Source organism: Mobula birostris, chromosome 6 (genome assembly GCF_030028105.1).
Source record: "Mobula birostris isolate sMobBir1 chromosome 6, sMobBir1.hap1, whole genome shotgun sequence".
Lineage (NCBI taxonomy): Eukaryota > Metazoa > Chordata > Chondrichthyes > Myliobatiformes > Myliobatidae > Mobula > Mobula birostris.
This window is the reverse complement of record NC_092375.1, coordinates 6,472,929-6,488,745: the sequence shown is the minus strand read 5'-3', so window position 1 is coordinate 6,488,745 and position 15,817 is coordinate 6,472,929. Positions and strand designations below refer to the sequence as shown.

Genomic DNA, 15,817 nt, shown 5'->3' with positions numbered 1-15,817 from the left:
ACCTCTCTGTCACCTACAGTGCTGCTGTCAACAGACACACATTTGCTGAAAACCACTTTGCATGCCAAGATAACAACTACCCTTCACACCCCAGCTCATCACACTAACCAAACGAGTAAAGCTTGAAGCCGGATTCTATCACATGGCCCAAGTGGTTCCAGGATTTGTACTGAGAGTGAGCTGTGCACTCTGCCCCGTGGTTCAGTCCTTGGAGCACTGACATGCAAAAACTCATGACTTTTCATAAATAGACTCCTTAATGATATGGTGCAGATGCATTGATGCCTGGAGCATATTGCCTGGCTGGTAATGTGATCTGAGGATCCAAACAAAGCACTGACTTTCAGGAATTCTCCAGAGGCTACTGGTGCTGAGTTCCCTTGTTCCTGGTCGAGATTCCATTTCCTGTGTGTGAGGGGCAGGGAGAGATGAGTCTCAAAAGGAAATCAGGATGGACTTGACAGGTTGGTTGGTTGGCCAACGATGAAACTATGTAAAAAATACCAGGGCTTTCCATGGCAGTAAAGTTGTCCACTTGTCAGCATGGGTAGAGGGGTTGGAACAGTAGAACTCATGAAGCATTGAACTATTTGGGTTGGATATTTCCAACCAGAGCCAATTTACTCCTGGTTACTCACTGCGATATTAAACTCAGTGGCCTCTTTATTGGGTACCTTCAGTACACCTGCTCATTATTCAAATATCCAGTCAGCCAATCATGTGGCAGCAACTCAATGCATAAAAGCATGCAGACGTGGTCAAGAGATTCAGCTATTGTTGGCCAAACTGGTTCAAGCCGTCAGTAAGGCGACAGTAATTAAAAAATACACAAAACATGTCACAGAGCAAAAGAAGACCACAAGCCTACACTCAGTAGCCACTGAGTCTATGTCTAGTAGTGCAAGACATCGGCGAGGCCTTGTACAATTTGGTTATTCTGGAGAACTGTACAGACTGCAAGGGAAACTTAGACCATATAACTTTATAGCACACTACAGGGCCTTTGACCCATGATGTTGTGCCGACCTTTTAACCTACTCTAAAATCAATCTAACCCTTTCCTCCCACTTACTTTTCTATCATCCATGTTCCTATCTGCAAGTCTCTTAAGTGTCCCTAACGCTGTAAGCACATTTAGGAGAATGTTTCCAGGACTCAGTGGCCTGAGTTGCAGGAGAGGTTTGGCAGGCTTGGACTTTATTCCCCAGAGCATATGAAACTGAGGGATGACCTTATAGAAGTGTATAAAATCATGGGGGATAGAGATCCTGGTAGTGGTGTACATTCCCACTCAAGCCAAAGTCCGCAGGCTCTGGAGGAGCTAAGGAACATAATCAGCAGGCATGAAACTGCACATCCTGATGCCTTCCCTATCACTGTGGGAGATTTTAACTAGGCCAGCTTGAAGAAGTCTCTGAACAACTACCACCAGTTTATCACCTGCAGAACCAGAGGAGCCATCCACCTGACCACTTGACCATCAAGAACATTCACTGTGCCGTCCCACGCCCACACTTTCGAAAGTCCGACCACCTGGCTGTACGTCTACTCCTGAAGTACAGGCAGAGACCAAAGGCAGCAACCAGAGTGGAGAGGACCAAGAAGGTATTGTCAAGGGAGGTGAAGGAGCACTTACAGGACTGCTTTGAGTCAGTGAACGAGACAATATTCATCTTCCAGTCTCATTGAATATGCCACAGTTGTAAGCAACTTTATCAAGAGCTGTGTAATAAGTGTGTGCCTCCAAGAACAAAGCAAAACCCATAGATGAACAGGAGATTCATAGTCTGCTGAGGGCTAGATCTGTGGCGTTTAAGACCAATAATCCATAACCATGCTTGAAGTCCAGGTACAACCTATGGAAGACTATTTTAAGAATGAAAAAAACAATTCCATTTGAGGGTAGAGATGGAATGAAATGCATGTCAGCTCTGGCAGGGTTTGTAGACCATTATTTCCTACAAAGCGAAGGCTACCATCATGAATGGCTGTGATGTTGCACTCTCAGATGGGTTCAAGGACCTTTTATGCTTGCTTTGAAAGGGAGGATCAAATTTCACCTGAGAAACCCTGCAGCATCCGGCGACCCTGTGATCTCTGTGTCAGAGGCCGATGTCAGAACATTTTTCAAGAGGGTGAACACTCACAAGGTGTCAGGCCCTGATGGTGTACCTGGTAGGGCTCCGAAAACCCGCGTCAACCAAATAATCATAGTCATAGTCATACTTTATTGATCCCCGGGGGAAATGGTTTTCGTTACAGTTGCACCATAAATAATTAAATAGTAATACAACCATAAATAGTTGAATAGTAATATGTAAATTATGCCAGGAAATAAGTCCAGGACCAGCCTATTGGCTCAGGGTGTCTGACCCTCCAAGGGAGGAGTTGTAAAGTTTGATGGCCACAGGCTGGAATGACTTCCTATGACGCTCTGTGTTGCATCTCGGTGGAATGAGTCTCTGGCTGAATGTACTCCTGTGCCCAACCAGTACATTATGTAGTGGATGGGAGACATTGTCCAAGATGGCATGCAACTTGGACAGCATCCTCTTTTCAGACACCACCGTCAGAGAGTCCAGTTCCATCCCCACAACATCACTGGCCTTACGAATGAGTTTGTTGATTCTGTTGGTGTCTGCTACCCTCAGTCTGCTGCCCCAGCACACAACAGTAAACATGATCGCACTGGCCACCACAGACTCGTAGAACATCCTTAGCATCATCCAGCAGATGTTAAAGGACCTCAGTCTCCTAAGGAAATAGAGACAGCTCTGACCCTTCTTGTAGACAGCCTCAGTGTTCTTTGACCAGTCCAGTTTATTGTCAATTCGTATCCCCAGGTATTTGTAATCCTCCACCATGTCTACACTAACCCCCCCTGTATGGAAACAGGGGTCACCGGTACCTTAGCTCTCCTCAGGTCTACCACCAGCTCCTTAGTCTTTTTCACATTAAGCTGCAGATAATTCTGCTCACACCATGTGACAAAGTTTCCTACCGTAGCCCTGTACTCAGCCTCATCTCCCTTGCTGATGCATCCAACTATGGCTGAGTCATCAGACCCAAATGGTAGGAGTGTTCAAGGGCATCTTCAATTTTTCACTGCTGCAGTTGGAGATTCCCACCTGATTCAAAAGTGTGACAATCACACCAGTCCCTAAGAAGAGCAGAGTGAACTGCCTCAATGACTGTCATCCAGTGGCCCTCACATCTACTGTGATGAAGTGCTTTGAGAGGTTGGTCACGTTTAGGATCAGCTCCTGCCTAAGCAAAGACCTGGACCTGCCAAAATTTTCCTATCATCATAATAGGTCCACTGCAAATGCAATCTCACTGGCTCTCCACTCGGTCTTGAATCAGCTGGACAACAGCAATCCCTAAGTCAGGCTGATGTTTATTGACATCACGATCATACTCTTACTTCTAATCAAAAAGCTCCAGAAACTGGGCCACTGTACCTCCCCCTGCAACTGGATCCTCGACTACCTCATCAGAGGACCACAGCTTGTGCGGATCAGAAATATCATCTCCTCCTCACTGACGAGCAGCTTATGGATGATTAGCTCACTGCTATACTCTCTCTACATCCGTGACTGTGTGACTAGGCACAGCTAAAATGGCATCCATAAATTTGTTAATGGCACAACTATTGTTGGCAGAATTTCAGATGGTGACGAGGTGCACAGGAACGAGATAGACCAGCTGGTTGAGCGGTGTTGCAAAAACAACCTGCACTCAGTGTCAGTGAGACAAAGAAATTGATTGTGGATTTCAGGAAGGGGAAGTCGAGGGAACACACATCAGTCCTCACTGAGGGATCAGAAGTTGAAAGGTTTGAGCAGTTTCAGCTTCTGGGTGTCAGCATCTCTGAGGATCTACCCTGGGCCCAACATATTGATGCAATTACATAGGAGGCATGACAGTGGTTATATTTCATAAGGAGTATGAGGAGACTTGGTATGTCACCAAAGACACTCGCAAATGTCTACAGATGTACCATGGAGAGCATGCAAACTGGTTGTTTTCCCTCATTGAGGGGCCACTGCACAGGATCAGAAAAAGCTGCAGAAGGTTGTAAACTCAGCCAGTTCCATCATGGACACCAGCCTCCCCAGTATCCAGGACACCTTCAAGGAGCAATGCCTCAGAAAGGTGGTATCCATCACTGAGAACCCAGGATATGCCCTCTTCTCGTTGCTACCAGCAGGGAAGAGGGACAAAGGACAGAAGACAACACGCTGGAGGAACTCAGCAGGTCGGGCAGCATCTGTGGAAATGAACAGTCAAAGTTTCGGGCCGAGACTCTTTGCCAGGACAGAAGACACACAGTCAATATATCAAGAACAGGTTCTTCCCCTCTGCCATCAGATTTCTGAATGGACAATAAGCCCATGAACACTACCTAACTATTTTTCCTCTCTCTTTTTGCTCTGTTTATTTAATTTATTTATATATGTATTTCTTATTGTAACCTATAATTTTTCTTATTAGATAATGCACTGTATTGCTGCCGCAGAACAACAAATTTCACAACATATGCCAGAGATACTAAACCTGATTCTGATACAGGGTGAATGCACAGTCTTTTTCCCCTGGAGGAAGGGACTTCAGAACTAGAGGGTATAGGTTTAAGGTGAAGAGGGGAATGATTTAAAACAAACCTGAAGGCAAATCCTTTCAAGCGGAGGGTGGTGGGTACTGAAACAAACTGACAAATACAACTGTTGAAGGAGATGCAGGAAAATGGAGCGATAATAGATGATACACAGAAGGATGATATTTAGTATAAATGGGCAGCACAGGTTAATGGATTAATTTGTTGCATGGGGGGCTAGTGGGGTGGAGATACATCTCTACCAAAGGAGATATAAGACACTCCTGCCCTCTGCTAGCCCGCAGGTCAACTTTGGGCTAGGTGTAGCACCTGCTTAGACACCCCCTCCCCCATGCCCCCCCCCGGGGTCAGGGTCACATGAAGCCATGGGAGCAGGGAGTGGATGGTCGTATAAGCAGCTGGTGAATAGTCATAGTCATACTTTATTGATCCCGGGGGAAATTGGTTTTCGTTACAGTTGAAGATGTCACAAATACTGGTTAGGCAACCACTGATACCAGGCAGACAATCTCTGAAGAGTATTGACAATGGTAAACCGCTACTGTAGAAAAATTTGCCAAGAAAAATCATGGCCGTGGTTGCCCATGTCATACGACACGGCACATAACAAAGAAATTGCATGGGTGTAATTGGGATAATGTTGTATCTTTAAATAAAATAAAATAAACTCAGCAGAGCACCATTCATGGAATGGTATGTCTGTTTGTTTATTTATTACATATCTATTCGTGTGTTTGTTTACTTATTTAGAGATACAGCTCAGTAACAGACCCTTCTGGCCCAATGAGCCTGAGCTGCCCAATGACACACATGAGAATAAGTAGCCTGCTAACCTGTACACATTTTGAATGTGGGAGAAAAGTTCTGAATGTGAACAATTTGAGTGTCATGGGGTGAACGTACAAATGTCTTAGAGACCGTGGCAGAATTGAACCTGGGCCAGATTCAGATTTATTTATCCCACAGAGTGAAATGCGTCATTGGCATTAACAACCATCACGGGGTTGCTGGTGCTACAGTAGCTTTATGCTGACCAACACGGTAATGGGCAGGTACAGTAATGGTACTTGGATAATTACATGGATAGGAAAAGCTTTAGGAGGATGTGGGACAAACACTGGCAAATATTTAGGTGGGTCCTTGTTGGAATGGATGAGTTGGGTCAAGGGGAGTCCACAACTCTACCAGATTGAGTATTGTCCAAAATTCACATTGGCAGGGAAGGCAACTTTTGTCCAAACTAACCAGAGTAACACACACATACACAAAATGCTTTAGGAACTCAGCAGGCTAGGTGGGGAGTAAATAGTCGATTGTTTGGACCGAGATCTTCCATCAGGGCTGGAAAGGAAGGGAGAAGATTCCAGAGTAAAAAGGGGGGGGGAGGGGAGCAGAACATGCTGGTAGATAAGGAGGAAGGTGGGGGAGAGGGGATGGTGTGATAAACTGGGAGATAATAGGTTGAAGAGCTACAGTAGCCTTCAGGAAAAGGTGAAGAAGTAGGAGAAATCTCCACATTAGAATGTGATTTTCCTCCACAGTCGGGTTCCGATATTGCCAGCGCACATCGCGAAAAGGTGGGGTTGAACCTCGGGGGAAGCAAAGGGAAGCTTTAACGATGGACAGTTGTATTAAAATGATGAAGAGTTCTGGACAGAGTAAATGCAAGTTTTTTCCAGTGGTAGGATGGTTCTTATAGATTGGCAAAGAATTTTCTTTGTTTGTTTGTTTTATTTTTATTCTCTTTGTCCTATTTACCCATACTGGTGCAACTCTACACTTCCATCATAGACAGCATCCTCACATCAGCCATTAGTTACCCCCACCCACCACCCTCTGTCTATTACTTCAGTCACTGCACTATAAACACTTTAAACCACGTTTTATAATGCTGATTACTGGTATTTATACATTTGTGTGTGCACATTTTATTCCACATCTGTTCTTCCACCATTATTTTATATAATTCTTTATTCTCTATAATTTTTGAATTTTTGTTGCATGTTGTGCCAACACTCCACAGCAAATGACGAATCAAGCTGATCTTTGATCCTTGATCAAACAGCAACCTTTCCTGCAAGGTGACACACACACTCGAGGAATGCGCGAGGAAATCAGCAGGCCAGGCAGCATCTATGGAAAAGAGTAAATGGACAACATTTCAGGCCAAGACCTGTTTATTATTTTTTGGGGATGCTACCTGGTCTGCTGAGTTCCTCGAGCATTTTGTATGTGTTGCTCTGGATTTCCAGCATCTGCAGATTTTCTTTTGTTTGTGAACCTTTTCTGCAGAATTAAAACTACTTATCTTCATTCATTCTTTTCCAAATATGATGAAGAATCTTTGATCTGAAACTTTCACTTTGTTTCTCTCTCCACAAATGCTGTCTGAGATTTTATTCCAATGCCCTGCAAATCTAGATTCCATCATGTCTCCCATGAAGCCCATTTTAATAAGATCTCCTAGCATTCTTCTAAATCTCTGCTGAGTCCTTCCACAGAGGATTAAATGCCTCACCCTCTTTTCAGCGTAAGGTTGAGTCAACATTCTCTGAACCACCTCCAGGGTTAGTATGGTTAGACAGGACGCACCAAGCTGTATGCAGAGATCCAGGTGTCTCTCACCAACAATCTGCACAGTTCACTTTTATACTCCGATACCCTTTGTGGTAAAAACCAACATTCCATTCTCTTTACTTGGATGTATCTGCGTGCCAACCTTGTGTCAGTTTTGAAACATAAACACTCAACTTTCTCAATAACTTCACCTTCTTTCAATGACAGTTTGATATCCTTTCATTGTTCACAGCCTTACCTTTCACCATAATGAATCTTTTAACCTGCTCAATAAACCTATCTCTATCCTGGTGTCAGACTCTGTGGACATGGAACATAGTAACAGGCCATTAAGCCACTATTTCATAGAGTCACAGAGTACAATGGCATGGAAGCAAACTCTTTGGCCCATCTAGTCCATGCCAAGCAGATCTTCTGCCTAGTCCTATCTACCTGCACCCCGACCATCCCCTCAAAAATTCTCCCATCTATATACCATAAGACCATAGGATATTGGAGTAGAATATCGAGTCTGCTCTGCCATTTCATCATGGCTGATCCAATTTTCCTGCAGCCCCTATCTTCTGTCATCTCCTTGTATTCCTTCATGCCCTGACCAATCAAGAATCTATCAACCTCTGTCTTAAATATACAAAAAATACTTGGCCTCCGCAGCTGCCTGTGGCAAAGAATTCCACAGATTCACCACTCTTGGGCTAAAGAAATTCCTCCTCATCTCCATTCTAAAAGGACACCTCTCTATTCTGAGGCTGTGTTCACTGGTCCTAAACTCCCCCACCATAGTAAATATCCTCTCCACATCCACTCTATCAAGGCCTTTCACCATTTGGTAGCTTTCAATTAGGTCACCTCTCATTCATCTGAATTCCAGTGAATACAGGCCCAGAACTATCAAACATTCTTCACATGAGAAGCCATATCCCATTCCTATCCCAATTTCTTTTAAATGTTACAGTCGAACTCATGTCTGCCTCTACCACTGGTAGCTCTTTCCACATCTGCACTGCCCTCTGAGTGAAGAATTTTGAATTTCCCACTCAGAATCTCCCCAAATATATCGCACTAATCCAAGAACCTCTAGTTCTAGTCTTGCCCAACCAGAGGGGAAAAAAGCCTGCTAGCATTTAACCAAGCTATACCCGCATACTTTTGTATATCTCATTAAGAGCTGCCTCAAACATGAAGGTAAATTAAAATAATCCCTTCTGCCTTCACATGATCCATATCTCTATTCTCTGCTCCTTTATGAGTCCAACAGCATAATATATAGTAGAACATATTAAAGGCATCCGTTAGTCTTACTAGATCACGGATCTGCGCCTGGAAAGTCTTCACTCTCCAGGACGCAGGCCTGGGCAAGGTTGCATGGAAGACCAGCAGTTGCCCATGCTGCAAGTCCCCCCTCTCCACGACACCGATGTTGTCCAAGGGAAGGGCATTAGGACCCATACAACTTGGCACCAGTGTCATTGCAGAGCAATGTGTGATTAAGTGCCTTGCTCGAGGACACAACACGTTGCCTCGGCTGGGGATTGAACTCATGACCTTCAGACTGCTAGTTGAATGCCTTCACCACTTGGCCAATAGAACATATGATAAAGAAAAAGTTAAGAGGAAGATAGAGGATTGGGAAGCTTTTAAAACCAACTGAAGGCAACTAACAAAGTTGTTAAGAAGGTAAAGATGGAATAGGAAAGTAAGCTAGAGTAAGAAGATACCAAAAGTTTCTTCAGATACATAAAGTGTGAAAGAGAAGCAAAAGTGGATATCGGACCATTGGAAAACAACGCTGAAGAGGTAGTAATGGGGGACAAGGAAATACTGGACAAACTGAATAAGTATTTTTCATCAGTCTTCACTGTGGAAGACACTGGCAGTATGATGGAAGTTCCAAGTGTCAGGGTTCATGAAGTATTGAAGTTACCATAACTAGAGAGAAGGTTTTTGGGAAAGTGAAAAGTCTGAAAGTAGATACTGGTAAGTCACCTGGAGCATATTGTGTACACCTCAGGGTTCTGAAAGAAGTGGCTGAAGAGTTTGTGAAGGCATTAGTAATGATCTTTCAAGAATCACTGGATTCTAGAATGGTTCCGAACGACTGAAAAATTACAAATATTACTCCGCTCTTCAAGAAAGGAGAGAGGTAGAAGAATGGAAACTATAGGCCAGTTAGTCTGACCTCTGGAGTTGGAGTCGATTATGAAGGATGAGGTCTCAGGGTACTTGGAGGCACATGATAAAATAGGCCGTAGTCAGCATGATTTCCTCAAGGGAAAATCTAGCATGACAAATCTGTTGGAATTCTTTGAAGAATTAACAAGCTGGACAGACAAGCAGACGTCAGTTGACGTTATGTACTTGGATTTTCAGAAGGCCTTTGATAAGGTGCCACACATGAGGTAGCTTAACAAGCTACAGACCCAGGGTATTACAGCACGGATTTTAGCATGGATGAAGCAGTGACTGACTGGCAGGAGGCAAAGAGTGGGAATAAAAGGAGACTTTTCTGCTTGGCTGCCAGTGACTAGTTAGTAGTGTTCCACAGGGTGTGTGTTGGGACCAATTCATTTTACATTATATGTCAATGATTTATATAATGGAATTATTGGCTTTCTTGCAAAGTTTGCAGACGATATAGAACATAGAATAGTACAGCACAGTACAGGCCCTTCAGCCCACAATGTTGTGCCGACCCTCAAACCCTGCCTCCCATATAAGCCCCCACTGTAAATTCCTCCATATACCTGTCTAGTAGTCTCTTAAACTTCACTAGTGTATCTGCCTCCACCACTGAATCAGGCAGTGCATTCCACGCACCAACCACTCTCTGAGTAAAAAACCTTCCTCTAATATCCCCCTTGAACTTCCCACCCCTTACTTTAAAGCCATGTCCTCTTGTATTGAGCAGTGGTGCCCTGGGGAAGAGGCGCTAGCTATCCATTCTATCTATTCCTCTTATTATCTTGTACACCTCTATCATGATTACTCTCATCCTCCTTCTCTCCAAAGAGTAAAGCCCTAGCTCCCTTAATCTCTGATCATTATGCATACTTTCTAAACCAGGCAGCATTCTGGTAAATCTCCTCTGTACCCTTTCCAATGCTTCCACATCCTTCCTATAGTGAGGTGACCAGAACTGGACACAGTACTCCAAGTGTGGCCTAACCAGAGTTTTATAGAGCTGCATCATTACATCGTGACTCAAACTCTATCCCTCGACTTATGAAAGCTAACACCCCATAAGCTTTCTTAACTACCCTATCCACCTGTGAGGTAACTTTCAGGGATCTGTGGACATGTACCTTGAGATCCCTCTGCTCCCCCACACTACCAAGTATCCTGCCATTTACTTTGTACTCTGCCTTGGAGTTTGTCCTTCCAAAGTGTACCACCTCACACTTCTCCGGGTTGAACTCCATCTGCCATTTCTCAGCCCACTTCTGCATCCTATCAATGTCTCTCTGCAATCTTTGACAATCCTCTACACTATCTACAACACCACCAACCTTTGTGTCATCTGCAAGCTTGCCAACCCACCCTACTACCCCTATATCCAGGGTCATTAATAAAAATCACGAAAAGTAGAGGTCCCAGAACAGATCCTTATGGGACACCACTAGTCACAATCCTCCAATCTGAATGTACTCCCTCCATCACCACCCTCTGCCTTCTGCAGGCAAGCCAATTCTGAATCCACCTGGCCAAACTTCCCTGGATCCCATGCCTTCTAACTTTCTGAATAAGCCTACCATGTGGAACCTTGTCAAATGCCTTACTAAAATCCATATAGATCACATCCACTGCACTACCCTCATCTATATGCCTGGTCACCTCCTCAAAGAACTCTATCAGGCTTGTTAGACACGATCCGCCCTTCACAAAGCCATGCTGACTGTCTCCGATCAGACCATGATTCTCTAAATGCCTATAGATCCTATCTCTAAGATTCTTTTCCAACAGCTTTCCCACCACAGACGTAAGGCTCACTGGTCTATAATTACCCGGACTATCCCTACTACCTTTTTTGAACAAGGGGACAACATTCGCCTCCCTCCAATCCTCCGGTACCATTCCCGTGGACAACGAGGACATAAAGATCCTAGCCAAAGGCTCAGCAATCTCTTCTCCCCCCTCGTGGAGCAGCCTGGGGAATATGAAGATAGGTGGAGAGCAGGTAGTTTTGAAGAAGTAGAGAGGCTACAGCAGGACTTAAACAGATTAGGAGAATGGGCAAAAAAATGGCAGATGAAATACAGCGTCAGCAAATATATGGTCATGCACTTTGGCAGAAAATATGAAAGGGCTGACTATTTTTCTAAATGGAGAGAAAATACAAAAACTGAGGTGCAAAGGGACTTGTGCAGGGTTCCTGAAAGGATAATTTGCAGGTTGAGTCAGTGGTGAGGAAGGCAAATGCAATGTTAGTATTCATTTCAAGAGGATCAGAATATAAAAGCAAGGATGTAATATTGAGACATTATAAAGCACTGGCAAGGCCTCACTTGGAGTATTGTGAGCAGTTTTATAGTCCTTTATCTGAGAATGGATGTGCTGAAACTGGAGAGGATTCAAAGGAGTTTCATGAATATGATTCTGGATTGAATGGCTTGTCTAATGAAGATCATTGAGTGGTGAGTGCGTGGAATGGGCTGCCAGCGGCAGTGGTGGAGGCAGAAACAATAGGGTCTTTTAAGAGACTCCTGGATGGATACATGAAGCTTAGAAAAATAGAGGACTATGGGTAAAGCCTAGGTAGTTCTAAGGTAGGGACATGTTCGGCACAGCTTTGTGGGCCGAAGGGCCTGTATTGTGCTGTAGGTTTTCTATGTTTCTATCATTTGATGGCTCTGGGCCTGTATTCACTGGAATTCAGAAGATTGAGGGGTGACCTCATTGAAACCTATCAATGGTAAAAGGGCTTGATATAGTGGATGTGGGTAGGATGTTTCCATTGGTGGGAGAGCCAGAAGACACAGCCTCAGAACAGGAGGTGTCATTTTAGAACGGAAATGAGGAGGAACTTCTTCAGCCAGAGGGTGGTGAATCTGTGGTACCCTTAGCCACAGGCAGCTGTGGAGGCCAAGAATTTATGTATATTTAAGGCAAAGGCTGATAAATTCTTGACTGGTTAGGGCATGAAGGGATACAGGGAAAAGGCAAGAGATTGTGGCTGAGAGGAAAAATGGATCAGCCATGATGAAATGGCAGAGCAGCTCGATGGGCCAAATGGCCTAATTCTGCCCTTACATCTCACGGTCTAACTGTCATTTCTGTACCTGCTTCCACCACCTCTCCTGGCAGCCCAACACCTCTGTAATACAGTACGTAAACTTGCCCGGCGTACAAATAGATCCTTTCAAAGTTCTCCCTTGCATAGTGTTGTCATGGTTCCGGTGCCAAAATAGCATGCCAACAATGTACTAATCGTTACTAATCTGTACATCCTTGGACTGTGGGAGGCAATGGGAGCATCTGGAGGAAACCCACATGGTCATGAGGGAAAACTACAAATTCCTTACAGACAGCGGTGGAATTGAACCTGGGTTGCTGGTGCTGTACACTAACAGCTACACTATTGTGCAGCCCCACGTTACTCAAGATTTCCTACAGCTGCAGAACCTCTTGTATTCCAACAAGCAGTCTGCCGGAGGAACTCGGTGGGTCAAGCAGCATCTGTAGGGGGAAAAGGATTGCTGCATCTCTAGTCAAAGCCCATGCCCTCTGTTGTTGGCACTCGACTGTGGACAGCAAAGGTCAGAGAACTATATGGCCAAATGAGAAGGAACTTCCTTTGCCAGAGGGTAGTGAATCTGTGGAGTTCATTGCCATGGATGGGTGTAGAGGCCCTGTCATTGTTTTTTTTTTAAAATGGAGGTTAATAGGTTCATGATTAGTTAGGGTGTCAAAGGAAGAAGGCAGAATGGTGTTGAGAGGGATAATATATCAGCCCTGATGGAATGGCAGACGAGAGTTGATGGGCCAAATGGCCTAATTCTACTTCTTTGTCTTATGGTCTTACATATCACATTGAACTGGTCTCGATATGACTGTAATCCTGCAAAATCAGAATGGAAAACCCAACTGATCTATCTTCCCTCTCTGACCCAAGGTTGGGAAGTTTCAGTTACGATGTACGGACTTCTCAATTGAGGGGCAGTGGGGCTGAGATGGTCCCGTTCTCTCCAAGTTTGACCTGCTAGTATGGGGATCGTCCTTGTTAGCTGCCGTCACAGTGTGCACACGGTTAAGTCACCGTCTAGTACTTGAAGCTTTGAGCTCACGTGGGACAAAAATGATTTGCCATCAATTTAAAAACATGAGATGGAGCCTAGATATGGCACAATAGTTGCAGATGAAGGAAAAGGTGTTTAGCCCCTGGGCTCTGGGGTAACTAATTTAAATTTATTAACGGCAACGTAGAGTGTACTCTCTTTGTATTCCACATCCTCTAACTTCCAGTCTAACTTTTTAACTATAACTTTCACCCTTGGTAAAACTATATTCTCTTTCAACATCGGTGCCAATGAAATCATGCCTTTACTTTAGAGCCTGTGTATTCACTGTCTCTACAGGTATGTGTGTGTATGTGTGTGCACTCAATGGCCACTTTATTAGGCATACCTGTGCACCTGTTCAATAATGCAAATAACTAATCAGTCAATCATGTGGCTGCAACTGAACGCAGGAAAGCATACAGACCTGATCAAGTGGGTCAGTTGTTTTTCAGACCAAACATCAGAATGGGGAAGAAATGTGATCGAAGTGATGCTGGCCATGGAATGATTGTTGGTGCCAGATGGGGAGGATTGAGTATTTTAGAAACTGCTGATCTCCTGGAATTATCACTCATAACAGTCTCTAGAGTTTACAGAGAATGGTGTGATAAACAAAAAACATCTAGTGAGTGGCAGTTCTGTGGGTGAAAATGCCTTGTTAATGAGAGAGGGTAGAGGAGAATGGCCAGATTGGTTCAAGCTGACAGGAAGGTGACAGTAACTCAAATAACCACATGTTACAACAGTGGTGTGCAGAAGGGCATCTCTGAATGCTTAACACATTGAAGTGGATAGGTTACAGCAGCTCACTGGCCACTTTATTACACTCAGGAGTGTGTGTGTGTGTCTGCCTGTCTGTCTGTGTCTGCATATGTGTGTGAGAGTGTGTGTGTCCATGTGCGTGTGTATTTATGTGTGTGTGTGTGTGTGTGTGTGTGTGTGTATACGTGTATGTGTGTCTGTGTGCGTGTGTGTGTGTGTGTGTGTGTATACGTGTATGTGTGTCTGTGTGCGTGTGTGTGTGTGTGTGTGCGTGTCTGTGTGTGTGTGTGTGTGTGTGTGTGTGTGTGTGTGTCCATGTTGGAGCCTGTCACGTGATTCTCCTGTCAGCTCTTGCTCAGTGAATGGTTTCAGATACAGGTTGGGGGGGCCACATGATTCGACCAACATAAAAAAATGGCCACAAGATTGGAGAATGGATGCCTTTACCATGATAACCTGACTTTAATTAAATTTGTCCCCACGGATCAGATCCCTCCCTAGAACCATGTGACTGCAACCACAGAACGAGAGTGCTTTAAGTCACAGGGCTGGGTTGAGAAAAGCCGACAATCTGTATTTTGGATATTTCAATATACTTCAGGACCCTGTCCAACTGATGTTGTTAACACCTGCCTGCTCAACACTGAAAGAATCCAAACAGTGCCACATTATCAGGATGAATACAACATTCCTCCCTCACTCCCTGCACACTATGCTGGTTCCTGGAGAAGGGACCAACACTTTGCCCCAGCTGGCTGCTGACTTATCTACAATCTTGCTCGTCCTGACAGCTGTAACTACCAGCAGCACATCTAATCCAAAATCCCTGCAAAGTTACAATTTACTTCCAAACTATAACAATCAACTTCAATCTCAGTTGTTCTTTTTCCAAGAATTTATCACTTAACAAGATAAATGGTGTGTTATGACTGTATCAAATGCATTCAGCACAGGGACAGTTAGTTATAGAGTGTAGCTCCATCTACACTGTTCAGTCCCATGTTCTCAGGTCAGGGACAGTTAGATACAGAGTGAAGTTCCCTCTACACTGTCCCATCACACACTCCCAGGGCAGGGACAGTTAGATACAGAGTGAAGCTCCCTCTACACTGTCCCATCACACACTCCCAGGTCAGGGACAGTTAGATACAGAGTGAAGCTCCCTCTACACTGTCCCATCACACACTCCCAGGACAGGGACAGTTAGATACAGAGTGAAGCTCCCTCTACACTGTCCCATCACACACTCCCAGGACAGGGACAGTTACATACAGAGTGAAACTCCATCTACACTGTCCCATCACACACACCCAGAAAGAGTCTGAAACTTGTAAGCACTGTTTAAGTTCAGTGAGGGTTCAGGAGAATCTCCGTCCCCACCCAATCTTACTCACCTGCCCCGAGCTATGTCTGTGTCATCTTTCCTCCATCTCACGGTGGGCTGTGGATCTCCCTGTAGCTGGCAACGGAATTCCACTGCCTCATTCTCCAGTACCACCTGGTTGATGGGTCTCTTCATGAAGGTGGGTCGCTCTGCCAACCAGCGAAATCACCAGCAGCAGGGAAACAAGAGAGAGGGTGAGAT

General features: G+C 44.6%; 1 protein-coding gene across 6 annotated transcripts in view; it reads right to left on the bottom strand.

Annotated features, from left to right (window-relative positions):
* Positions 1-15,817, bottom strand: part of robo2 (roundabout, axon guidance receptor, homolog 2 (Drosophila)) — a 620,252-nt gene that overhangs the window by 223,405 nt on the left and 381,030 nt on the right. For all 6 annotated transcript variants that reach the window (XM_072259833.1, XM_072259836.1, XM_072259834.1 and 3 more), the window contains one exon: positions 15,627-15,765. In XM_072259833.1, the coding sequence (XP_072115934.1) occupies positions 15,627-15,765 (139 nt within the window). The remainder of the gene's footprint in view (positions 1-15,626; positions 15,766-15,817) is intronic.